The following is a 26,445-nucleotide window of genomic DNA, read 5'->3' on the forward strand; positions in this document are numbered from 1 at the left end:
AGATAATTTTTTGGCTGCGAAAGTTCTAAATAACTTTAATACAAAGTAAATATATAGTGGTGCTTGACACGGACCAATATGTGATCTCCGGAATGGCTGTTCTTTGTTTTTATTAAGTCCCTGTTATTATTGTGCTGTCAAATGAAAAAAAGGAAAAAAGATGGTTCACTAGACCATGTTTTCAACAAACATGGAGCAAAAGGCAGTTTCTTTCTGAGGACCTTTTATCTAACTACACAGGTTGAAGCAGAATGGGAAGGGCGGTAAGCTGAAAGGATATGTGATAAATATCATTCTGGCATTGAAATTTGAATAGGCGGCCGGTTGAGGGATTGCTGAAAAAAGACAAATGGGAAAAAAATAGAAAAGCAGAGACTAGAAGGAAACAATAGTTGAAGGCGATGAAAAAGGAAGGAAAGCACATCTGCTGTGGCTGCAGAGAAGGCACTGAGGAAGGTGTGTCAGAGCATGCTATCTTTTACAGTAAAGGAGAAAACGCTCAGAGCCAAATTTTTTTTATATAACCTCTTGACATTGGTAAGAATGATATTGCAGACCTACACAGTCCTTGTTGCTTAGGCCACCAATTGCTGCCATGGACAGGACAAGGACATCTTGTTTGGCCTTCCTCTGGAGATGATGAATTACTGTCATGATGTCTCTCACTAAGTGGGCAATATAATCCTTGGTTGCATGCACAATTCTCATAATCACTTCGCATTTCAAACAGGACAACACAGGATAATGTCTTCAACTATAGTTACAGTAAGGGACTATTCCATTGATGCTAATGACAGATTTGTGCCTTAACCGTTTCCAGTTTGGATAATTATAAATATTTCTGTCATTTTTGATGGTCATCTGTCCTGGTTTCAGCTGGGGCAGAGTTGATTTTCTTCCTAGTAGCTGGTATAATGTTGTGTTTTGGATTTAGTATGAGAGGAATGTTGATAACACACTGATATTTTCAGTTGTTGCTAAGTAATGTTTAGCCTAAGTCAAGGATTTTTCAGCTTCTCATGCCCAGCCAGCAAGAAGGCTGGAGGGGCACAAGAAGTTGGTGGGGGGCACAGCCAGAACAACTGACCCAAACTGGCCAAAGGAATATTCCATATCATATGATGTCATGTCTGGTATATAAACTGGGGGGAGTTGGCCAGGAGGGGCAGATAACCGCTCCGGGACTGGCTGAGCATCGGTCAGCAGGTGGTGAGCAATTGCATTGTGCATCACTTGTCTTTCTTGGGTTATGTTTCACTCTCTTTTTATCTTCCTTTTCATTATTATTATTATTATTATTATTATTATTATTATTGTTGTTATTATGTTTTATTATTTTGTCTGTGTGTCAGTTATTTCAATTATTAAACCGTTCTTATCTCAACCCTCCAGTTTTACTTGTTTTTGATTCTCCTCCCCATCCCAGCAGGGGACAGGGAGAGGAGTGAGTGAGTGAGTGGCAGTGAGGTGCTTAGTTGCTGGCTGGGGTTAAACCATGACATCATCTCAGCATAATATTGGCACTTAGGCCCTTTGTCAGTGCTGAATGAGGAAAGTTTAGCTTTGCTTGCCCATTTCATGGTTTCTACTCCAAAAAGCCTTGAGCTTCTACAAACACCTTATCCTCAGGATCTGCTCAATGTGTTAGATTTTGGTTGTGAAAAGTGAAAGAGTGCTTTTTGGGGAACAGAGAATGTTATAATTTACAAGCTGCAAAATGACTACATTAAAATTTAAAGGAAGATTAATATACTTATGTACATAAAATTTCAGTGTTAGCCAGTAAAGCCAGGTACTTGCCCATGTGAACTGAACTCCACCAAAAAACAGTCAGACATGGAAAACAGATAATTTATGTGACAAACACTTTTCTGTTTCACAGTAGTTCCAAGAATAATTTAGAGATAGCAATTTTTTGTTAATTTTCTTATAGTTATTCTGCAGACAATCAAAAGGATGTAAAGTTAATAAAAGCAGAGAAGTCTAGAAATTGTCTCTGAAGTTCTCAGCCCTGACCTCTGTGCATCGCAGTAGCATTTCTGCAAAAATCTTCCCCAGCCAGTCAGACAGTATTCAGAAAACAACCTTGTACCAAGATAATATCCCTGAGGATCAGACTAGACAGGAATGAAGAACAAATATACATTTTACATTCATATACATACCGGGAGCATTAAAGATTCAGCTCCTTATATCAATATTCATAACAACAGGTAAATATTTGCTCTAAATTCATCTTCAATCTATTATATTTAGGTAAAATTTCCTTACGTTTTCATAAGCCATTGCATTACTTTTGCTACAGTGGTCTGCTAGAGTAAATGCCACCACAGGAAGTAGAGACAATTGCACTGTCTCTAGCTTTTGCTAAAGATACGTGGTTAAATTCTTTCACGTGAAATACAAGGTCTACTGCTGCTAACAAACCCAAATTTCTCTTCTTCCTCCCCATTCCTGCCCTGCCCTTTACTACTCACATACCCAGGCTACCATTCTGAGAGTCTGATGGATCATCTGGATTCTTTGTGGCTGGTAGCTGCTACCTCAATTCCTTCTTAAACCTTCTTTTTTACAACTTTCCCCCACTCTCTTTCATTAAGGATCATTATTTTGGATTACCTCCTTCTTTCCTCATGTCTCTATATTTCACTGCTCCTTTTTCCAAAACATAATGAAAGACCTCCCCATCCTTTCAATTCATTTGCACAATAGCCTCATCAGTCTTGGTCCTGGCTGCTGAATCTTCTTTTTTCCAGCCCCTCTTGTGTTGCTTCCATCCAGCTTTCCACAGCTCTGCTACTTAGTGTAGCTTTCTTGGTAGATCATGTCACTTGTCTGTTTATATTTTTTTCCAAGATCAACACTTGGTCTTAAAATTCTGGTCTTTATCTCCACCTCAGCCTAAATCTCAGAACTGAACCTGTGTCCTATAGGGATGCTTCTGTCACCCACTCATCATCTTTTACATTGTCCTTGACCATAGAACTGTTCCTCAAAATTCCCTATTATATCCAGGTCTGTGTCCTCATCTTATTCAAAATATTTTGAAAGACTTTTTTTTCATATGAAGACAACACTATTAACTTGTCCTCCCCAACTAATGACAAAGATGCTCAGATTACTTAACAAGCACAGCTGAATTGTCTTTGGTAGGAGGCAACTATGCAAAATTATACCAGCAGAGAAACTGGCCAAAATACAAGTGAATTTCTTCATTTAGGGTTTCTTACTGTACTTTGATTTATGTGTCTTATCTTCTGGAGTTTCAGCTGTAAAGGGCAAGAATTGTCTTTATCACTGTACTGAATACCACTGCTATGTTCTCAGTTCTTTCAAGCCAGTAAATAATGAGATACTCATGAATTTCTTAGCGCGTGTTGTGTTTTAATACCTTATCTGATTTCAGTGGGAGGTTACCTGACTAAGATCTTCTGGGATGCCTCCACAAAGCAGAATAATTTCTTGTTACCCCTACTAGATAACAAGTGCAAGCTTAATACATCAATCTATCATCACATAGTTATGTATTATCCATAACCAAAAGCCCCTAATAATAAAATCTAATCTCCTTAGGATGATAAAGTAGAAAACTAATGTGAACCTATTGCAAATAAAACTGAATTCTCTAAATAGCAAGGCCTTTTTATACCTTAATAACACAATGCTCTTTCCAGCTGTCAGCCTAGAAACGCAGTACCACTCGGTATTGCATACTTTATTCTGTTCTAACAAACCTGTTAATAAAATGAGCCCTATAGCTGTGGGAGTGAGGATTGTGAAGTGGGAAAACATTACGTCTAGTTCTGCATGGAAAGTGAAGCTGCACTATAATGGCCAAGGGCAGAATTGAAGTTGTTTTGTGAAGAAGCAGTTGAGCATGCATTTTGAAGTGCAACCCTTGTTTTTGCTAACAGGTGAGAGTTTAATTCAGTTGATTGGACAAAAACAGAGGCACTGCAGCGAAACCTGACTCTTTGCTCCCAGTTCTGCAGTAACCATTGCCAGGTATGCAGAAGAGGAAGATTTAACACATCCTGTTAAGGAATCTGAGAATTAGCTGACTGAAGGGGAGGCACGTCCCTTCCCAGTACACTGAATGGCTGTGTGATATGCCAAAGGGTTTTTTAATTATCTGATATAACTTCAGGGATGTAGCATTACTGTGTAACTCCCCACAGGCCATACCATGAAGGACACTAGATGTGATGTTCACAATGGCCCACAGTCTTTTCTTGTCCTAATTATTTTTTCCTTTTCTAGAAGCACCTGGTCTGTTTTACTGTCACGACCCAGTGGTAACTTGTGACACAGACACCCAAAAATCCACTACAAATGTTCCATCACAACATATCATGATGTAATGCAATACAAGTTATGGGTTGTCTTGATAGTAGAAAATACTGCCCATGTCTGGCAGAAAAGAGTTTGGCTGAGGGCTAGCTGAAAAATAGATAGGGCTAGCTAAAAAACAAAAAGCTATTTGCCAAATGTGAATGGAGTGAATCCTCTTGTGATCCACACTGCAGAATATGGTGCACATCTGATACTTCCCTTACTATGCAGGAGGAGGAGTGTCTGCCAAAAGGCAGGGAAAGAACATGCCACCATCTCTTTCTTTCCCAGATCTCTTCATCCCATGTGCTAATTTAAATTTTCTCTTTTATCCTCAGTAAGTGTTGAGCTTTGCTAACACGAAACTTACATTTCATTACATTTTGTGATAATTGGTCTGCTGGTAATTTGAAGGTTGATTAGTTTTTTGTTACCTGTGATTACAAACAGGCATTCTTAAATGTTGCTTTAGTGCCAATCTGTTGCTCTAGTCAAGAATAATTTAGATACTTTCTCTTGTAATTGAAAGTAGCCACTGATGGACAGGTAATCTAGCTGATGGATGGGCCTAATACATGTTCTCTCCTGGTAGATGTTACCAACAAATAAAGGTCCCTGCACTGCTTGCAGTGGCAGGGCTTTTTAGTTCAGTTAATTACCATTTGTTGTTAATCAGTCACATACAACCAGCACATACAGCCTCCATTGACCTGTAAGAGGGGTGATCGTTATTTTGCATAGCAAACTGTTCCCTTTAATCCCTGGGCTCTTGACAGAAGAAGCAGTCTCGTTTCTGATCCTCTCCTGATTCAATCTGAATGGTGATGGAGTGGAAGCTGTAGTGCTCAAACAGGGCTTGGGTAATATCTCTCAAAATCTTCTGGCTGTCCACTGCATCTGCTATAGATAGCAAGCAGAAAATAACCAAAATGCATATAATATAATACTTCAAAGAACAGTAAGTGTTTACTGACAGAAACTATTCACAAACTTCTAACAAGAAGTTTGTTTGGAGAAGTGTTTTTTGTCCTTCTTATCCTCCTTTCAGGAACCTGCATGTCAGCAAAAGTTTGTTCATTCAAATGTGGTCGGAATATGCAATTTTGGCAAGAGCTGAGCTAAGAGTAATCACCAAAGAAATTCGGTTTGGCAGAAGGCTGGAGGAAAGCAGGAATACTTAATAAAGATTAGTTCATCCAGTCAGGGAGTAGCAACAGTGCCAAGTGATTCTGGTGGCTGATAGACCCACTCTTTTGGGGAAGCGAGGACTCCATGGAGGACTTCGCCTCTGAACCCGTTCTTGGCCAAACACAGGTGGAATTTTTTTCTTACATAAATCTTAACATGTACAAAGCAAACAGATAAACAAGAAAATTGATCTCGGTAGTGGACAGTTTGTCAACAGGGATAAGGACTACATTTAAAAATATATTTTTAAAGATGAACTGTTCCCCTGCACTCCAAGATACCTCTACACACTGTAGAGTTACCTCTACACTCCAAGCTATGCTTTAAAGATTGTTTTACAGCTAGAGATGCATCAGGAATGCAGATTTGCCCTGTAAGTTTTTCTCACAGGGAACAAGAGTTTTCAAGTTTGACAAATCCACTCCAAATTCTATTTAATATTGTGAGAAAAATCCAGCCTGGGTCTAATTCTTCTAATTTATTTAAAATATCTTTTAGTTTACTTCCTTGCTCCACAACCTCTGCAGTTTTCAAGTTTTGGGCTAAACAGAGGTCCCTGTTGTTTTGGCAAGATTTCTGGGAGGAGGATATGAGAGCTTTTGTTGTTGTTGTTGTTGTTGTTATTTTTCCAACAAAATGATGACATTTGTTTTAACAAGCAACAAATATACAGTCAGTTGTATCCCAATCAGGAGAGACTGACCTTTACTAGGCAGCAGCTGAATACTTACTCCCTGTTTGCAGAAATTTACTGACCTGTGGCAACATGAGCAGATAGAATAGTTTGATTCATTGTCAGAGACCAAAGATGAAGGTTGTGAACAGACTCCACTTTCTCAACTGCTAAAATTCTCGCTTTCACTGCATCATAAGCAAATCCTTTTGATATTCCTTAAAAGGAGAAATTGATGGGAAAAAAATATTTTGAAGAGATAAGAATGATGATTATCAGAGGAAAAATGTATCGTGAACCTTTGTTCAGTTAGATGTATAAATTTTATAAAAATATTCAATGCTTTGGAAAACCTGTCTATTTCAGAGTTCACTGAAATTTAATCCTATCCCTTATTTTATACTTCTCCACAGAAGAATGAGACTCATGCATGTCTTAGGAGATACTCTGAGAGTCCAGTTTACATAGGGAAGTGAGCTATTTAGCCAGATCATGTCCTAGTTTTGCACCAACATCTTTTGTGAGTGCAGATTTTATGGCATCACCTGAACACCTCTGAGGGATTCTGTCCTCAATACATTTACACAATAGAGAAGCGTCTGTTTAGTAGAGAGGGAAAGACAAACATAAAGATTAAAATGGTTTGACTCAGGAATATTTGATGAAATTAGATCCCAGGTCTAGTTATCGAGTACATCAGTGACTGTTTTCCTAGATGAGCCTTCTCACAAAAGATGATGATGGTGATGACCCTCGTTCAGGGTGAGGGCAATTGTGATGGGGTGAGTTGCAACATGAAATTCAGATTTTAATGTAAATCCAGATTTGACCAAGGAATTTAACTACAGATCTTCCCTGAAGTGAGACTTGGCAGTTTGGAAATGCAAACCACTCTATGCCCACGTGAACAGCTATGGTCAGCATGCTTCACTTGGATCAGTAAACTGAAAAATATTTTTAATGCCACCAGTTATGAAGTATAATAATGATAAGCACAGTATTGGTTAATTTTGTCTGATAATTATTTGTAATCATTAATGACCTCAGTGTTGTATGCTTTGACCTATCTGTTTATTACAGGAATGATATGCTATATGGAGTACCGACTTAGTAGAATATGACACTGACATGCACATGCTCTTTAGAGAAAACCATGGACAGTCAGTGCCTGCATGACACAGTCGGTTGCAGGGGCTGTCGGGCTGGCACCCCGGGACAGACTGGATGCACAGGGCAATAGCCACCTCCCATACCAGCTCAAACATCCAATTTCTCTTTAGAAAATTCTGGGCAGTATATGGTATTAGGAGGTAGGAAACTGGCTTTAGAGACCTCCCCAGAAGGACAGTGTAAAAGGGCTTGCAGCAGAGGGGATCAGAACATTGCCAATTTTGGCATGTCAGCACTGCTTATGGAAGCTGGGAATCACTGCTCTGAGAAAGAGAGCTCCGAGTGTCAGGGGCTGCCAGGCCTTCCTGGTAGTTTGATTTTTTTTCAGTAAAAAAAAAGATCAAGAGATCTTCTTATTTTCTGGCAGCCAAGATACAGCCAGATGCCGCATTCTGTCTAGGTACACTTCTACACAAATGTATCTCTACCTCACAATCACTGAAAGCAAACCAACCCCAGAATGAAGCTTTACTGTAAAACAATATTGGAAATTTTCTTTCTTGAAATAGAAGTAGGTGCAAAGTGAGAGAGAGAAGTAAATAGCCATGCAGACAGTCACAAAGTAAATTTTATCAATTCAAAACCTACACCGTTAGAGCTACTTTTCCCTTTAATTCTTATGTCTTCATAGCTGAGAAAGAGGTTGCATTATATTATTCAGTGTAAGGAAAGCAAAACCATGCATCTATGACTGCTCAAGTCATTTGGCCTTGCAAATCAAATGTTCAGCCCCATAGCTGACAGGATTAAATATTGCTAAGCCTAGTCCTTCTTGCTGCTGATGTGTTGAGAATTGTCTACTCCCTTGCACCTGAACGTGACTGGAAAGCTCCATCAGCTTGCTTTTCTGGACTGGCATAACTAAAAATCTTTTAAACTTCTGCCTCTTGCACTCAGCCTATTTCACAGACACAGTTCAAAGCACAATCTTTTTCTTTGGGTTTTTTTTGGCAAAGACTTGAATTTCACATGGGTAAAAGAATTACACAATGAACAAGGTGAGTAGACATCTCATACGCCAAAGGGGTGATAAAAAGCAATGTTACACATACAACATACAAAAGCAACTCATTTTTAGGAACACATTGGGAGTTCATTAGCAAAACACCAGTACACAGATTTTTATGAAAACTGGCATATGTATAAAGCTTCTGGTGCAGTGGGGGGAAACAGTTTTGATTAAAATTGTAATTAGGTTTAAAGTATGATCAGAATTATAAGAATATTGGAAACTGATACAGAAGTGTGCTATTATACTTTTGTCAGCGAGTATAAGCATTATGGAGAAAAAAGAGAGAAAAAACCCAAAATATAACTGTATTGATTCTGGAATCAGGTCCTACCTTCCATTAACACAATCAAAATATCCCTTAAAATGGTGATGGTGGTTGCCAAAACAAAGATGGAAAACACAAATGTGCAGATTGGGTCAGCTATTTTGTATTCTGGCTAGAAAAATATGAACACATCACTTTGTTAATTTCATTATTGTTGGTTATTGCCATTTTTAATTAGTTAATCTCAAAGAATAATATATTCCATTCATCTAGTACAGAATGAGTGCTGGCCTCCTTTGCCAGTTAGGGAGCCTCAGCACAGGGAATGAAGGTGCTACAGATGAAGAAAGGGAGAGACACCAAAGTATCCTCCTTGCAATTGAAACACCAAGAAGCAAGTGTTGCACGTTCAACAGCCATTTCAATTCCCAAGAATAAGTATAATTGTCTTTCACTAAATTACAATGTATATCATTAAGACAGAGAAAATATTTACATAGTACCTAGTGTCACAATGCTATGAAAATAACTGTTATCCTTAATTGCAAGGAAGGCAAGTGAACTAATAAAACTAACCTTAAAGAAGATGATAAGTGCGCTAATTAGCACACTAATACTCTGGAACAGATCTCCGATGGCGTGCACAAAGGCTGCCCGCAGACTGGCATTGCTCAGAGCTGCCTTTTCTGGAGGGGCCGACACATGTTCCCTGGCTTGTGCCCCATGGCTGTGCTCGTGGCCAGTCTGGTGCAGGATCAGGCTTAATCTGCAAGAGACGTAAAGCTGCAAATATCAGCAGGGTTACTGCATCTCTGAAAGCAGTGATGTCACACATGTCATCAATTCTTTCACTTCTGAATGCTGAACAGTAAAATCAGGCAAATTAGGTTAAAAAGAGTGGATAAGCAGATAATTCCCAGGTGATTCAGTGTTTTTTACACAAACAAGAAAGTCTGTGAACAGGGGAATTAATGAGGCCTCATTTTCTATAGAGTTCTTGAATATTCTGACATTTGATAAAAAGTGAGATGGAAATTAATCTTTTCCTGCAGTTTGTGCATTCATAATTTCCCTTCCCAGTGTGGCAGCTGACAGAAAGGAAGAGAGCAACTGCAACCTTCAATGAGAAGCAGGATCTCTTTTCTCTACCCCTTTCCATATCCTCATGAAACTCATAAACACAATATTTTTGAGGCCAATATCTCTATCATTTTTTATTGAAATATAGCAGCAGGTTCAAGGTTCAAAATTTATATGGAGAGGAAACCAACGTAACTTACAGGATGTTGGCGAGCACGGCACAAGCAGAGGTAATGAGCATCACTGTAGCATCAATATCATAATCGGGGTGTAGCAGCCTCATGCTAGCCAAATATGTCAACACACCAGTCACCATCCAAATGATTACCATAGACATCAAAGCTCCCAGAATTTCTAGGAATTAAAACAATCTGATTTTAACAGGAGTCATAACAGAAATGCAAGAAATTTTAAGAGACTGATGGTAATAGTTCCAGGTTTGTGAGCTTTATAGCCAGGAGATTTACTTCTTGTGTGTTGGCAGCCTTCATGCTCACAAAGAATGGGCCAAACCCCTTTCTGGCCATAGCAAATCCAGTGGCTGCCCAGGGCAGCCCTCTGCGTGTGGTGGCCTGACCCTGTTCTACCTGCTCCTACTTTCCAGTGTTGAGTTCATGCGGCATTTGGAGAAATTGGAGAGATGGAAAAGATCATTTGGGGATTTTGGGGAGGAGCAAAAGGAGCTGTAATGGGAAGAGAGCATAAAAGAGCAATTCTTTTACATCTTATGTAATTGCCTGACTCTGCCAGTATGGTGTGAAGACCCCAGGAACCAGCCCTCTTTCCCCAACAAGATTATCTTGGTCACAGGAGCACAGGTTGGAGGGAAGGAGAGAGGCACAGCTCACCCAAACCCACTGGCAGACATAATCCCCTCCAATAGCCTCCCTTGCTCCTGCACACCTCTTATCCCTTCACACTTCAGAAAGGCAGTGACAGCCCCCAGCGAGGTCCTGCCAGCAAAACCTCTCCTTCCTCTCTCCTGGGACTCATCCTGCCAATGCCACAAAATCATTTTTGTGCCACCAGCAGTGATGAGGACGAAAGAAGTTATTTTTTCCTGGGGCAGCAAAATTTAATTTTGTCTCTATTGGCTCTGAGCTGGGCTCAAATAAATCCAGTCCCCAAGGCCACCTTTTATTGCATTGCCATAGGAGAGGTCCGAGGACGTTTGTATGAACGTGCAGCATACTTTTAATAGGATGTGGGACTAGTAATTGCCATGTGACTTGACTGGGTAAATGTGGCACTTTATGAGCACAACTGAGACAATACCAAGGAAAATGAAAGCTCACAGTAAAGTGAAAGGCGGTAGATAGCCAGAAAGAGCAAAGCACTTGCACAGACCTCCACTGTCAGTCCATGAAAGCAGATGAAACTTAACATATGATTTTGAATATATTTTTATGAGGGTCACAGCTTTTGCAGCAGTCCAGGCTTCAGATGCCTATCAAAATAAACATTTTATGTAAAGCTGACAAATAACAAATGGAAGTGCACTGTCAGGGAAATCTAGTTTTGCTTAAAAGTAGATAGAGAGAAGCTAACATAAAGCATACCTGGTGTTTGTATTTTCTGCAAGTTACAGGTTGAAATCCTGCAAGCTTGGCCCAGCTGAATGTGTTGATGGCTATGCTATCATTGGCGTGAAAGGAGCCAACAGCTTTTCTGAACACCTGTATGAATATCTGCATGCATGTGTGCGCATACTCCACAATGGAATATGTAAGAGGTCATCTTTACCTACATAGGTGAAAATGCATATTACTTTTCAATGTCATATCTTAGCAAAAGTTTAGCTAAGCTTACAGACCAGTTCAGTAGTCCTAAATGTTTAACTCAAGATGTTCTCGGTTACGTTTCTTCAGAACCACGAGCACTAACAAGGTGCAGCAAACAATAGTGTAGGGTTGTTTGGGAATCTCTGAATCATACCAGAGATGATAAAGAAATTGAGGTTGAAGAGAGCTTTCCTACCTGGCAGTAGGTCTGGCTCACACTATCAGTCTCATTCAATATTGTGCTTCAAGCCATGGTGCTGAAAGTAAGCTGCACACCCAAGGGATTGCATTGAACTGCTGTCTCGACTGGTTCTGCTGCCTGGTTCTGGCTTAGAGGACAGGAGGCATTCAAATGGCTTCTGCTAAACCTAAGCCCTGTTGTACACAGTCTTTGTGTGACAAACCCTATCTATCAGTCTGAGCGAAGCACTGAAAAAACAGCTTCCAGTGTCATGGAGGGCTGCAGCTGCAAGACCTTGGTAGTCAGTGCACAGTGATTCTGCCACCCACCTGACTGCCCTCAGCTACTCTATTAAGGCACCCACCTGCATATTAAACTGGAAATATATCTGGGAAAAGAAGCAAGAAGCAGCATAACTATCATGGAATGCAATTAAATAGCCACTGACATTCGATGCAAGGCTCTCTTTGCTACCAGCATAAAAAGGTAATAAAAGATTGGGTTTGAAGTTCTGCACTGCAATGACAAAAAACCTAAAAAATCTAACAGACTGAGGGTGAAGCTACATGATGTGGCTGAACCTGCCAACGTCAGCAAGAGAGAAGTCTCTCTTTCACTTTCCTTTCTTCCCAGGCTAAGAGACCATAAACAAAAAAAGTAATTATGGATCAACTGATGGTAAGTAGTTTGCTAAGGCTGCAAAATTCAGCTGTGTGTTGTCTACATAATTCCAGCCACGCTTCAGTCATACTAAACCTCCCCCTCATCCAGCAGACTGTTTCCAGCAAAGCTGGTAGAATATGCTTAGGGAGCAATATAAAGATAGGATGAGTATGACATATGTCTTCCCCGGTACAATCTGCAGCTACAAGCAACCTTGGCCTACAGACATCCTGAGTCAGAAGCTGCTTCTGGACCTTCATATTGAACATCCTTGAAGCATTTATCATGTGAGTCCTCAGTTCAGGTGCATAGGTGTCTAAAGCCATTTGAGATTCACTGGTATTACCATGTATGGCTTGATACAAAGTGTATGGATGACCCACAGACTTCCAGAGTGGCAGCTGGAGACTTTGTGGAACATGTTAGGGCATTTCAAACAGCATTAATCACTTACATATAAGCAATTAAATTGAGCCCTAAGACACCCAGCACGGGATTCATTTCCAGACCGAGACAACTAAATTAATATGCCTACATGTAAGTGTGAACTAAGTGTCTAAGCTCCCTTTGTGGACAATGGACATCAAATTAATGGTGATTCACACAGCAACCTGTTCCATTCACTGACTGGGAACACATCCTAGTTTATTAACTTGGAGTGTCTGGTGGCATTTGAGATGCCCTGGTCTTGTGCTTGGCATCCTGTGCAGCCTCCTGTGGGTCTCGTGCAATAGCTGCCATTCCCATGTGTAAGTCTCAGACACCCTAGGGATGTAGCGCTAGACTTTTATGTTTAGGTAGCTGAATGGAGTCTAGATTTCTGTTGAACGTATCAGAAACTTGGACCCTGTGCTTATATGTGTTCATGTATGTGTAGACATTGATACTTAGGTGTCTAAATCTTGAACGGAAACACAAACCCAGAAAATTTTTCTCAAAGTTAATATTTTGCTGGTGTCTTGTCTTTTGTAAAAGCACCTGTGTTTGATTGTAAAGCTTTTGGTATTAGGTGTCATCTGTAAATATATTGATTTTGGTTGAGGACAGAGAACTTTAAAAACCTGCCAGTACTTCCATCTGATAAAAAACAGCAATGATAAAGAGATATGCAGGGAGAGGATTTAGAAAATGGTAAATGTTAAAGGAGCTCACTTTTCTACAAGAATAACATAATTTTTTTTTAATTAATTATTTGCTTTCTCATTCTATAAATTGAGTAGACCCTCATTTTTATGGGTATTGCTGCTTTTATAGAAACTTGTGTTTCATAGTAGATTGAGGACTTGGTCCTCCTCACACTCGGGTCACTGAGGGAAGTTGCTGTTATCTCAACCAAAGCTAGCACCAGCCCAAAACTATATTAAATTATGAACTGAAAGAGATGTTTGTGGATAAGAGATGACTGTGCTCTTTACTACTTTGAAGCTCACTGGCTTGCTCTATTTGTCATGTATCCCGGGGGCTTTGAGTGCATTAGTGCGCTATCTCTAAATATCTGCACACCTTTGTCGGACATCAGCAGTTTTCCAGTCCCTGGCTATGATGACTTCCCTTTCCCATTCCACATGTTCATACTGTGACACATTTGCTACCTGCTCGGTGCCACCCGAAAGTTAACTGTTTGGTGGGAGGTTTGGAGCCAAGCCACAGTGAGAAGAGGCTGATCAGGAAGCTTGTCAGGTCCACCAGGATGTGTGCCGCATCGGTGATCACCGCCAGGCTCCCGGCAATCTGCCCACCTGTGTGAAACACATGTCCGTATCAAGGCTCTGGTCAAAAGTTTGAGTCGACTAGATCAAACTTGAGACCTGCTTTGCTGTGAATCAAAGGGGACACTCAATTTTCAGTGATCATACACACAACTCAAAAGTCTTCTGCAAAGATAGTTTCATTTTGTACCTCATTCATGCAGTGAAAGGTATGAATTAATAGAAAGAAATAAGCTAAATTTCTTTGTCCGAGAGAAAGACAGTCCTAAGGACAATAAGAGCTGTGATACATTAGTGCTGTGGTTATACTACTATTGGACTGTTTTACTGTGACTATTTTAATATCAGATTTCTTCGTGAAAAGCAGTATTAGGGATCACATTTCCAGTATCCTCCCACTATCTTTTCATGGATCACTGATATTTTTATGTATGTGCAAAAACTCAGAGACTTAGCTTATGGGATTAATTTCCTGTTTGTTATAGGAAAATATGCATGTTATTCCTGAGTTTTGGATGGCTGGATGACAAACTGTTTATTTGTCACAGGCAACACTAAAACAAGTATAAAAGGAAAGGTCCCAGTAGAAGAGCTGTGATAACCAACCATTTTGGTGAGAGCATAGAGAAAAATGTTCTGTTCACAGGACTAATCTACTATTTTGCATCTGTAATGCATGATTTAATTTTCCTGCTAGAGCTGGAAAAAATGAGTCTGAATGTCATTTACTTTGGGGGGTTTTGGTTTCATGTGAATTCTGAAAAAAAGCCCAAACCCTAACCATTTTAGGCTATCTGAAACCACATTTCTTTTACCCAGTAAGCCAAATATCATTAATTTGCCAAATTCTTCTAACCATGTCTCAGGGCTAAAGGCAAATCCAAAGAAACTAAAAGATTGCTTTAAACTACCCCAGCTGCTGGTGGCTGTAGAAGACAAGGACCACAGACAGGAAGCTGTCCTGCCAACTTGTTGGGGAATCTTTTCATTGGAGTGGATATGTAGAAAAATGGAAATGTGAAATAATAGAGCCAAAACATCTAGTTTCTGCATTTGGCAATATATTTCCATCCTTCATCAGTTGTTTAATTAATTTCAGCTCACCTGTTTCTCCTGACCACAACCCATATGAGAGTCAACGAATCCTGAAAAACATTGTAAAATGCTTCATTCAAATCTTTGACAAGATACCACTGCCGAAGGGACATATCTCTTGTTTCCTTATAGATGGAAAGTCTTCATGCCAGCAGGATGGACTGTCTGTTTAATTTCCTCCCATATGCAGAATTTAGATTAGAATACCTAATACTGTATGATTTGTCACCGCAGGAGAACGTATATTGCACGTATAGGGCATATATTATTTTCCTCTGTTGCCTCCCTATACATCCCATTTACAGCTGCCTGAAACTTACTTCCCAAAAGGGATTAAGCATGACTGCAGAATTTGGGTGCATCTCATTCCTTGCAGTAAAATGAAAAATTCAACAGAAGAGGGATTTCCCAGAGCATGTGCAGGTGTAAATGCATATAAACTTTTTGGTCATGACACAGCTTAGACTTTCACTGTTTGCAGGGTAGCTGTTTCTCAAGTTGGAAGCAATTTTGCATAGCAGAGGGAAGCAGGCTTGTCTGACAGTGCACAGATGTTAACAACCAAGGCATCAGCTATCTTTCAACAAACAAATATGTAGAGCACAAGCTGCCTGCAAAACCCTATTGCATTTCAGATACTGTATTTCCATGTTCTGTGGGACAGCATTACAAAAGCTTGCTTCTAGCCTGCTGTCTTTGAAGAATATTGGCAAATTATTATTTTGTGTATTGCTGGCATAACTAATGCCTTGGGTGAGTTTCTGAGATATCGGTCTGCTTATCTTAGCAACCCAGTGAAGTCTTTACATTCCTTTTTGACGTGAGGACACATGCGGCGTTTTGTCTCTCTTTCTAGTGCCCCAATGGATATAAAGTACTTTGAAATCCACATTTGGTTCTTAGCCACTAAAAATCGTTGGAAAGCGCTTTTATATCAGGGTTGTACACAGGGTGTCATCAGTTTGACTGATATCTCCAAACCTATGGAGACTGTGATGGATCTGCATTAGAAGAAGAGAAGATAATTGTCTTTCGGAGGCAGTTGGTGCACTAGGCTCAGCCAACAGTGCCCCTTTTGGGAGAGCAGTAAGGGCCAGCACAGATGGCTTGAGCAAAAATATCACAGGAAAATTCTAGGGATTCAAAGAAGCACAACTTTTCAACCTCTTTGAGAGTGGTGCAGCTTTGTTTCTTCTGTTTAGCATAATAATGCCCACGGAAGCTGTTTGCCCTTAAGAGGAGAAGGAAGGGGAACTTATTCTTTATTTTCAATAGTAAAGCTTGTGTAATAGTTATAGGCTTTTCTTGCTTTGTATCAATACTCCCAACAAGAGGCCGTTATGACTTACTGTTACCCACAATGGATGTTTATAGCTTTGTATACCACAAAACAGTAGAAATTGTCAGTCACGCAATGGTCAATCATCAGGCATAGGCAGTCTAGCCTAACGATTAAAAAAATTAAATGTATGGTTCATAATTACAAAAATCTCCATAGACTGCTGTCTGTAACTGCAGTTAATAACTGGTTTGTCAAAGTTTAATGGTCTGAAGCAAAATGGTCTTCAAGCCTGTTACTTAAGCTGTCACTGCAAAAAAGCTGTATGATTCATTAAGCAAAATGAAACATTTAGTTAACATATCATCTGTCCTTCCAATTATCCTCTAGCATTGCCGCATTCACCAAACTTAAGCCTACTGATTATATGGTTTTGTTAATAATGCATTACTTCTGGCACTGGAAATTACTGCATGGAGATTAGTGGTATGCACCGGTTTTCATGGGGGAAATGCACGTGACCTACAAACAACGGGGCTTCATGCAGATGAAGCGCGTGGGAGGGAAGAGTTGGAGAAGTCCCTGCTGGGTCTGGCAGGCAGGGGAGTAGGCAGATATGCAGCGGCTCTTTCAGTGCCTCCGCTTCTTACCTGTGGGGAAGACGAAACCTTTCTATTTCATTTTCATGGGGCTCCAGAGATGCTGAAACTGGGAAAACCTGGGTTTCGGAGGCCTTCCTGGCTGATTTTTGTTACCTCCCCTGGGGCACATGTGGCAAAAGTCTGTGGGATTCCTCATGCCTTACCTTACCTCACCTCACTGCGGAGGAGGGGAAATTAAAGAGCCAGGTGGGTATAAATATCACAGAAGCCATGCGGAGAACAGATCAGTGGGACAAAATGAAAGCTAATGCTCTACAAGCAAGCCAAATACTTAAATTGGATATTGTAGGATGGGTCCAGAAGTGAAAGCTAATTAGACAGGGGGATAATCTTCCATTGATCCAGAGACACACCAGCAGGCCAGTTTAAAAGATAAACGTGCCCTGATATAAATACATTGACTTAGCTGAAGAAAAGCAGATGGTGAATCTGGCCCTGGATTTCCCTGGATTTTGTAAAGACTGTTGCATTTAATATCAGATCCTGCTGCTAGCAGCCTTCATCAGTGCCGAGGTCTCATTGGCCTGGATAAACATGTAAAATCTTTTAATCTTTTCCAAAAAAATGTAACCCAATTTATTAGAAACCTTTTGTGACATGATGCTAAGACATCCTAACCACTTTTAGCCGAGCTTAAAGACCTGGGAGAACAGTTCAGACCATTAACTGATCTTTGTATTCCTACCCAGATGCAATCCTTAAATGGATATGTAAAAATATTTTGATAATTATTTCACTTAAAAAAACCCCACAATTCTTTTAAAGGCTGGAGAGAAAGGAGAGTGATTTTATCCCAGGTGGGTTCACCTCAGTGCATCGTGGGTCCCTGCTGTCAGAGTGCGTACAAAAGGGCATGAATACGGCTGTGCTGGGCACCAAACTGAGATCTCTTTGAGCAAACATACTCCCCTGTAATCTCAGCAATCATGAAGAAGATGCAAATTACTGATGCTACACAGAGCTTCCTCCTGGCTTGGTGCTGTTCCCTTTTTCTGTTCTCATAGGCCTGTGAGTAGCCGTGACAGTGATACGCTGGATTAGCTTCAGTAACTTCTGCTTCCTGCTGCTGCCTCTCTTCATTTAAATTCTTCTGATGCCACCTCATCCTTCGGGATTGAAAGAAACAGAAGGTTAAAAAAGAAAAACCGTGGTTATATGTGCGTCTAGCCCTGCAGCCCCAGAAACTATGTAATTAATGCTTTTGAAGGATAAAAGCAGCGTTAGGAACAGCGGAGCAGGTCATAGAAGAGGCTTGCTTGCACAAGCAGGGCTCTGTGGGGGGAGCTGCACATGAAATGACAGCTCTGGCTGTGTTTCCTAGCTCTTTGGGCTCTCCTACATCATTTAGCAGTCTATGAAGCATAGGGTGACCTTCCTAGGCTGTGCATTTTATGCATACCATATGATTTTCAAAAAGTTACACCTCATGCAAATAGTGACAAAATTCAGCATAGCATGGAGACAATTCTACCAAAAACTCCCCAGTTTTTTATTCCCAACAGCTTTGTCAGGAAGACTATTGGGAAAAAAAAAAAAAAATCTTCTTTTTCTCAAATATAATTGAATAAAGATATTTCTCACCTCTCTTTGCATGCAGAACTATTTATCTTAAATTTCCACATATGTACAAAAACTATCAATTTTCCAGCATGGCCTGAGCATAGAAAATATTAACCCAAAATTTTCAAAGGCACTTAAAAAATCAAAGAAATCAATTCTCCATAGTATGCTGACGCCTTTGTGCCACTGATTTCATAGAAAGGCGAGAAGTTCAGCAGAAGTGGCTCATTGAGTATCACTCCATCACAGGGTGATTTCCGAGCCAGATCTGCTCTGCCACAAAACCTCAGTGCTGTCCTTCTCAGGGCTCCTGCGTAGAAAATGTGGGATGGGGGTAGAGAGGTCTGGGGCCGAGCACATTGCATTGCAACTGCAGGAGCTCCTGGATGACCATGACATCTGGCGCTTTCACTACAGCATCCCAGAGACTCCCCCGGAGGAGGGCCTAAGGTGGTTTGGTAACCAAGGATGTTCCATCCTCATTATCTCTCAACTGAGATGAGCTTAAATGGAAAAAAAACCCCTAAACCCTAAACCCTGTCCCAGGAGTCTTGACTGAAAACCATTATGTCTCTCCAGATACAACATTTGTTGCCACAGCTGCTCCAAATGTGATAACCCTGTTGGTAAAACATCCCCTGCCGTGTACTGAGACTTGTGGGAGTGCACTGTGGCATCAAAAGGTGAATTCTGCCCAGATGCACATACATAACATGCACATAACCATGTGTTACAGCTATTTAAGGCCTGTGTGTGCACGGCTGTAGCCCGCAAGCCTACCCAGGCACGCAGCAAACTCCACTGCTGTTTCCAAGTCTGAAATTAGCCTGGGGGCATGATGTGGGGCTGGGCTTAGCTGCCCCAGTAATACCAGCCTCTTTTCCCCCTTCTGACTAAGGACTTTCCTTTGCGACCAGGAAGAACTGTTTCTTCAGTTGCGTGAAGGAGACACATGCTCCGGGAAGTACATGGATCTTGGTGACTTTCTGTAGCGTTTCTGCACTGTTTATCAAAGTGTCAAGATGCCTAAAATCTCACTAGAAAGAAATCATGCTGGTGGCTGACAATCTGCAGTAGTCAATGTCAAGAAAAAAAATGCACTGAAATCACAAGCTTTTTCCAGCTGCCTTTTTGGGCAGCCTGTGTGGGCTGCAGCTGGTCAGTGGGTCCAAAGTCCCCTCAGGCCCGCACCCCACACCGATGGGCAAGAGGCGAAGGCAGCCCCAGAGCTTAAATGACTTGGAAATATTCACAATTTGTACATCGGTTGAAATCGGAGTGGTGCCAGCATAAGGGAGGTGACTATGGCTTTGATAAATTTAAGCTTGGTCCCTCGTGTTCATCAGCACTGTGGAGGTACTGGTGAAAGGAGAAGAGCTGACCCACCTTGGCAGCCAAGCCTTGCAACTGTAGATAATCAGTGTGGGTTTGGTTTTGTAAATATTATTGAGATGTTCCAAGGATGCGACATGTTCCCTGAGTCAGCCTGTTTCTCAGGCAGGTTAGCATGTGGTCTCTGTTTGCTCAGTGGAGGTGACTGTATGTGAGGAGCTTGCGTGAAAGAGCAACTGGTCAGATTTAATGCCTGACGCCTGGAGACAGTGAGTTTTCTTAGTTCTTTTGTCAGTGTTTTCCTTTATTATCCCCACAACAATAAATACATGGGAGCTGGGCCGTCTGGGGAATGGGCTGCCCATCTGGCAGCCAGGGTCCCCGCTAGCCAGTCCTTCTCCAGTCCTTTAGTTTTACATTCATCAGGCTCCTCATGTGCACTGTGTCACTTACGTACAATATTTTCCTGATGAATTAGACTCAGAAGGTACCACAGACTGATTCCTTCCAGATGGCTGAATAAAATACTGTAGTTCTCTCACTCTCCCCTGGAGATCAGGGCATGCAAGTTTTTCTTTCTTGTGATCCCTCTCCGGAGTTAACTTCCAATGCTTTTCTATAGTTTGCATGTAAAATTAATTTCCCTTTAACTCAATTTTCATCAGCTGGCATTGAACGTTAAAATCATCTTAACGACATGAGTCATGATCAGCTCAACAGCCTGTCAGGGCAGGGATGCCAAAATTACCCCTGCAGATTTCTGAGCCACCAAATCCTTTCCTTACTGTTAACAAAATAGGTCGCTTTGTGATCCCCCTCCCTTTTTTAATCTTCAAGTCTCTCCATCGGCTAACAAAACCTCAGAGTACCACTGAGGGGTAGGAAAGCACTGTCCACAGATCTTGTTGAACAGATGCAAAAGCAAACAGAGACAGCGTAAACCCACAAATGTCACAGTTTTCCATCTAAAGGGTACCTAAATAAAAGTGGCCTGGTTGTCAGAGGTGGCAAGCATTTGCTGCTCCCTTTGAACTCACAGAGCAGCATCTGGCCCGACGAGTTAGGAAGACTCCTGCCAGTTCTTGTGCGTAACCATTATTTTTTTCTTCCAAGAGCAACCTGCCACTAATTAAAAGAATCTAAGAGACAGATTTATAAATGTGTGAATCAAAAGCTTAACGTGCAGAGATCAGCTCTGTCAAACCATAAACCCCTTTTGAGTGTGTTAGAGCAAGATGTAGCCTTTGAGCATCAGATCTCTGCACCAGCACACTGCATGCAGACTCCCAGATTAAAAAATAATCTTTTCTCCATTTCAAATTCTCTTTCCTTTGTAAAAAAGATAGTCAGGGGAATGTCACAGAAAGGCTCCTACTGAGTCATGCCTGGAAGGGGGGAAGTAGAAAATATTAATACATATTGCAGATTCCACACAAATCATTAGCAAAAGCTTTTGATTACAACTTCCTTTTGCTTGTTTTCACTTGATCTGTTGGGTGCCTTGATCTGCATGCTGATGGGAATAATTGCTGTCCTCCTAGACCATTATGAGATCCCCAGTCAAAAGAGCAAAATGTGGAAATGTGGAATCGCTGCACTTCCCACAGGAGATCATCTCCTTCACAAGGGAAAATAGTAATTTTTTGGTGCCTGAAAGGATAATGAAACTGCCCTCAGAGAAAAATTTATCAAAGCCATAGTCACCTCCCTTATGCTGGCACCACTCCGATTTCAACTGATGTACAAATCATGAATATTTCCAAGTCATTTAAGACCCTGTTTATAACCTGGCTATCTGGAGGCTGGGAGGTGTCTGAACCAGAGCTTGTGTCTAATAGCCCTTTACAGATCTTTCTTCCACAAACCTGGCTGACTTGAAAGTGTTGGGTTCCACAGTTTAATTATGATTTGTGTAAAAATAATGCATCCTTCGTTACTCTTAAGCTGTCTGCCTGATATTTCAATTAGTTCTTGTACTGTTAGAAATAATGAATGACCATTCCCTGTTTACCTTCATCACATCATTCATGATTTTATGTATCATTGTTATACCCCTGAACCATCAATTTTCTGAGCTGGTATCCTAGTTATTCATTTTCTGTTTCACATCGCCTACTATCTCGGTTCTAATTTTCTTTCTGAGATGAAGTGGGCATAACTGAAGTGGGCGTAATGGAGACAGTGTGTGGCCAGTACTGGGCAGATACAGTCCTTTCTACAGGATCCTAATGTCACCTACAAAGAGGGCAAAAGCAATGGGATGGGTTTTGCTGGGTCCCCTAACATACTGTGTGCTCCTGGGACCAGCTGGCAAGCCAGTACAAAGGAGACTTAACCACAGGGCCCACAGCTAAAACCCTTCAGAAGTCACAAGAAACACCTAAAGTTTTCCCAAGCATTGACTTCTGCAAAGCACAAGGAGTGGTGGAAAGCCTTTATTTGATGAGGACTCTTTGATCTCATAAGAGTTTTCATATTGCCTGCAGGAAGGCAGAAAAAGAAGAAAATATTCCCTACACCCTTGTTACAGAAAATCAATCTCCACCTGAAGAAATCATCTGCCAGGCTCACTTCAAACTTTTTGCCTATGGTATAAGCCTGGCAGACAGGAATCAGTTACAAGCCTAGGGCTTCACTGATAGATAGGAATAACTATGGGTCACGTTAATGTCCTGTGTTAAAAATTTTTACATGAAGATAAACCCTAAGGTTTTTACACATCTTTCCTGCTTTCAGCATTGCCCCCTCCGCCCTTTTTTTTCTTGTCTCTTGTCTCAGAGACAAAATAAAGACAAAAACCTTGAGACTAGAAGCCTTGAGTTTCACTTGTGTGATGGTATTCAAAATCCCACTATAATGACATATAAAGAACATAATCAGAAATCCAGAAATCCGTGCTGGATCAAGCCAAAATCTAGTTCACAGTGTAGCTGGTACAATCTGATGCATATCCACTGATTTATGAAGTGGGATATTGAATATTTCTGGTGAATATTACACAATTTATTGTCAGCAAGAAATAAAATCATCTGGCCTGTCTTCATTAATGGAAACTTCAGGAATTTGGTCAAGACATTCCCTAGACTTTGATAAGTGGTTATCTAGATCACTAGATAGGTAATAACAAATAAAAAATAACATAACAAATGATTAATCATCTGAAGAATTTATCCTCTCCCACCACCACCATTGACTGTAAAAAGACCATAGAAAACTATCTTAGACACCTAATTCAAACCTAGTTTAAAGAGAGATTATATGAAGCTCTCTTGCTATGACTTACAGACAACACTTTTTGCATAAAGCAGGAGGTTCTGAGTGCTCGACTTCAAAACCTGTTACCATTATGGTTCATACCCTTCCTGGAGGCTGGTGAGAAGTGGTGTCTTACCTTGGACCAGTCCTGTGTAATTCCTTTGTTACCTGGAGGAGGAGGTGGAGTGCACCCTGATCAAGTTGGCAGATGATGCCAACCCGGGGGTGCAGCTGATACATTGGAGGGCAAGGCTGCCATAAGCAGGTTGGAGGAAGGGGTCAACAGAAGCCTTCTGAAATTCGACAAGGACGAATGCAAAGTCCTGCACCTGGGACAGACTTTTGAGACGACATCTAGAATATTGTGTCCAGTTTTGGAGTCCCCAGTACAGGAAGGATCAATAAACTGGCACAGGTTCAGCAGAGGGCGACCAGGACGTTTGAGGGCTGGTGCACTTCTTCTGTAGGAACTGGACTTGTCCAGCCTGAGCACCAGTTCATGAGCACCTAGCAGCAGCCTGCCAGTTATTTTTGAGGAGGCTACTGGGAAGATGGAGCTTTATTGCTGTGCATGGAGGAAGGATGAGGACAATGGTCATAAATTGAAACAAGAGAGGTTCAGACTGAATTTAAGGTAAAAAAATTGACTGTGAGGATAATTCAGTATTGGAGCAGATTGCCCGGAGAGGTGGTGCAGTCTCCATCCTGAGAGATTTTTTTCAAGACTAGTCTGGATAAAGCCCTGAGCAACATTGTTTGAACTTTTGGCTGACCCTGCTTTGAGGGGGAGGTTGGACCAAAGACCTCCTGAGGTCCCTTCCAACCTGAATTACCCTACCAGCCTACAGCTGACCTGGTTTTCAGAGAGCTCAGTTAAAGCCCACGCCCTTGTAAGCACTTCAAGTTTGGCATGAGAAACCTCAATGAATCCAAACCCACTAGTGACGGCAGACAGGCCTGGCATGTACAAAACACTCTCCCCCACAGCCTTGTGTGCAGGGAAAGGGGTCTGTTTTCAGACTTCCTACTCACGTGGTTAAGATAAAAACAGTTTTGTTCCCTGTGTATTGTAATAATGGCATTTATTAAACAGAAAGAGCCTGGGGGATAGCAAAGAAATAGGCAATCTATGTGCAAAATAAATTCTGCTGAAAGCATTAGAGCTGTTCATTAAGCCTACACACAGGGAACGGAAAAATGTGGTAATTTATACCAAAGGCTAAGATGAGCTTATTGCTACTGATCGGCTTAAGACACCTGAAGCTGTGCACGCAGCTGGTCTGTGCAAGCCCAAGCCCAGCAGGCTGCATGCCCCCCACCCCGCTGGCTCCGGCCCCCAGGCTGGCACCCCGGGTCGCTGGGCTGCGAGGGGGCGCGGGGCGAGGGCTTCCCCGGAGCTGCCAGCGCTTCCGAACAGGAGGGAGAGCCCGGCCCTCAGCCCCTGTTTCTGCTTACTGCTGGGATGGAGCAATTAGGTCGCGCAGTTAATCAAATTTCACCTGGCAAAAAAAGCTGAGAGGAGGTGCGGCACAAAAGCCACGTGCCCGGACGACAAGTCTTCCTCCTCCTGGAGAGCTGCGTTACCGCTGCCGTAACTCAGCCCTCTCAGCACCTCTGCTACCGAGCCCTCCTGGGACTGGCCCTCAGGCTCAGGGCCCGTTGGACGTACCTCCAGCAATCAGCCCCACAATTGCAATTGTTGCAGCGATTCACCCCAACTAACTTCAATCCTAAATTGAGAAATAATTATCAGAAAGAAATCAACCCCTCTAGAAGGTGAGTCAGCTCTCAGATGGGAGGATCAGCTGCGAAGGACTCTTGCCCCCAGTGTGCACCCCACCCCTCTTCTCACTGGGGATGTTCCCTGTTGCCGGTGATCCAGGGAAAACGAGGGCTTCTTCATGAGGCAGCCTAACAACTATCCCTGTCTCAGGGCACCCTTCCCCGCACCGTGTAAAGGGTTTGTCCAGAGATGTCCTTGTGTCCAGAAGTGGCAAGGGGCCAAAGGACCTCAAGCACTGAAGCTGTGCCCACAAAATTGCAAACTATCAAAAAAGCTCTGAGAGTCTTCAGTAACTAAAATGAATTGCAGAATTATATGGGATCTTTTTAAAATATAATTATTACCACAAAAGTCATTTTGGGCAGTGCCATATATATTTATGGAGCCACGTAATAATATTTAAATAATAACCCAGACACTCAAATGACTAAACTATGATGGCAGTGACCCCAGTATAAGAACATGGAGACACAGATTTCCATTTGAACTGACAGTGTTTACGCCAAGTTTCTGTCCCACGCGTTTTAAGAGAGCCAAGCAATAAATAAACTGAAAACCAGTGAGATAATGGAAATGTCAAGAGGTGCTAAGCTGTTACTGAGCAGCTATTTTCTTTTAAAAATACTTGCTGGTCTGAGTCAAGAGGAAGAATGAAAATAAGTTCAACTGCAAAACCATTTTGCAATAGACATTTATACTCATTTTTTAACCCAAGCTACAGCATATCATATGTTTTCAGAGGGGCTTTCCTCACTCAGGCAAGCATTTACTTACAGGACCTCTGGCACATCAGAGGTACATCAGCTCCAAGTCTGATAGACTATCCACATGAATAAAGTTTTGCAGGACCAAGTCCTTAACAGAAGCACATTTCTTTCTGACCAAACAGATAATTTAGACATTCAAGTATGAAAGAGCCTTGAATCAAACATGGTGTCAATAGCACTAGTATAATTCAGTCTAAAATTGCAGCATAATCCATGAGGTTTTGCATCCTACAATAAATCTACTAAGCTTATAAAATCCATAGCAGGAGACACTTGCTTCAACACTAGATTGGTTCAATCCATCACAGATGCAGACACATCAGGCTGCTGTCTAGTAAATGCATCAAACATTTAATAAGAAATTTTGGGAAGGAAAAAATCAAAACATTTTGAAAATAGTGAAAGATGTTCCCTGTACACACTATGAAACTCCCCATACTTTGACTTCTGCAGCCCATCGGCAGATCAGTGATCTCGTATTGCTCTCAAAGACAAAGCAGTGGCAGTGAAGGAAACGGAGAGTTGTGTTACCTGTCTAGGACCAAGGAGTACTTCTTGGTGTCCCTCTCACTCACAAGGCAAGCTCTTTCAAGACCCTTTTTGGCAGCCATGAGGAAAGTCGGTGAGGTTTTGCTTGGGTTTTTTCCTCCCTTAAACT

General features: G+C 41.5%; 1 protein-coding gene across 1 annotated transcript; it reads right to left on the reverse strand.

Moving 5' to 3' along the window:
- Window positions 1–1,448: 1,448 nt before the first annotated feature.
- SLC30A8 (solute carrier family 30 member 8) lies at window positions 1,449–26,403 on the reverse strand. The gene is made up of 9 exons (XM_030011954.1): window positions 26,319–26,403; window positions 17,992–18,196; window positions 13,938–14,076; window positions 9,921–10,074; window positions 9,217–9,406; window positions 8,707–8,812; window positions 6,277–6,411; window positions 5,043–5,232; window positions 1,449–2,117 (listed from the first exon to the last, which is right to left on the reverse strand). Exons 1-8 carry the CDS (start codon window positions 26,396–26,398, stop codon window positions 5,087–5,089), a joined length of 1,155 nt encoding a protein of 384 aa, XP_029867814.1. The 5' UTR covers window positions 26,399–26,403; the 3' UTR covers window positions 1,449–2,117; window positions 5,043–5,086.
- Window positions 26,404–26,445: the final 42 nt, after the last annotated feature.

This window comes from Aquila chrysaetos, chromosome 4 (assembly GCF_900496995.4).
Source record: "Aquila chrysaetos chrysaetos chromosome 4, bAquChr1.4, whole genome shotgun sequence".
In the NCBI taxonomy this organism is placed as follows: domain Eukaryota; kingdom Metazoa; phylum Chordata; class Aves; order Accipitriformes; family Accipitridae; genus Aquila; species Aquila chrysaetos.

Excerpts from the sequence above, each read along its gene's own strand:
- SLC30A8 (XM_030011954.1), bottom strand. The coding sequence starts at position 26,398 with ATGGCTGCCAAAAAGGGTCTTGAAAGAGCTTGCCTTGTGAGTGAGAGG. Across the intron at positions 8,813-9,216 it reads CACTTATCATCTTCTTTAAG|CCAGAATACAAAATAGCTGA; the intron begins GTTAGTTTTATT and ends ATATTTTTCTAG. Across the intron at positions 6,412-8,706 it reads TTTGATTGTGTTAATGGAAG|GAATATCAAAAGGATTTGCT; the intron begins GTAGGACCTGAT and ends TCTCCTTTTAAG.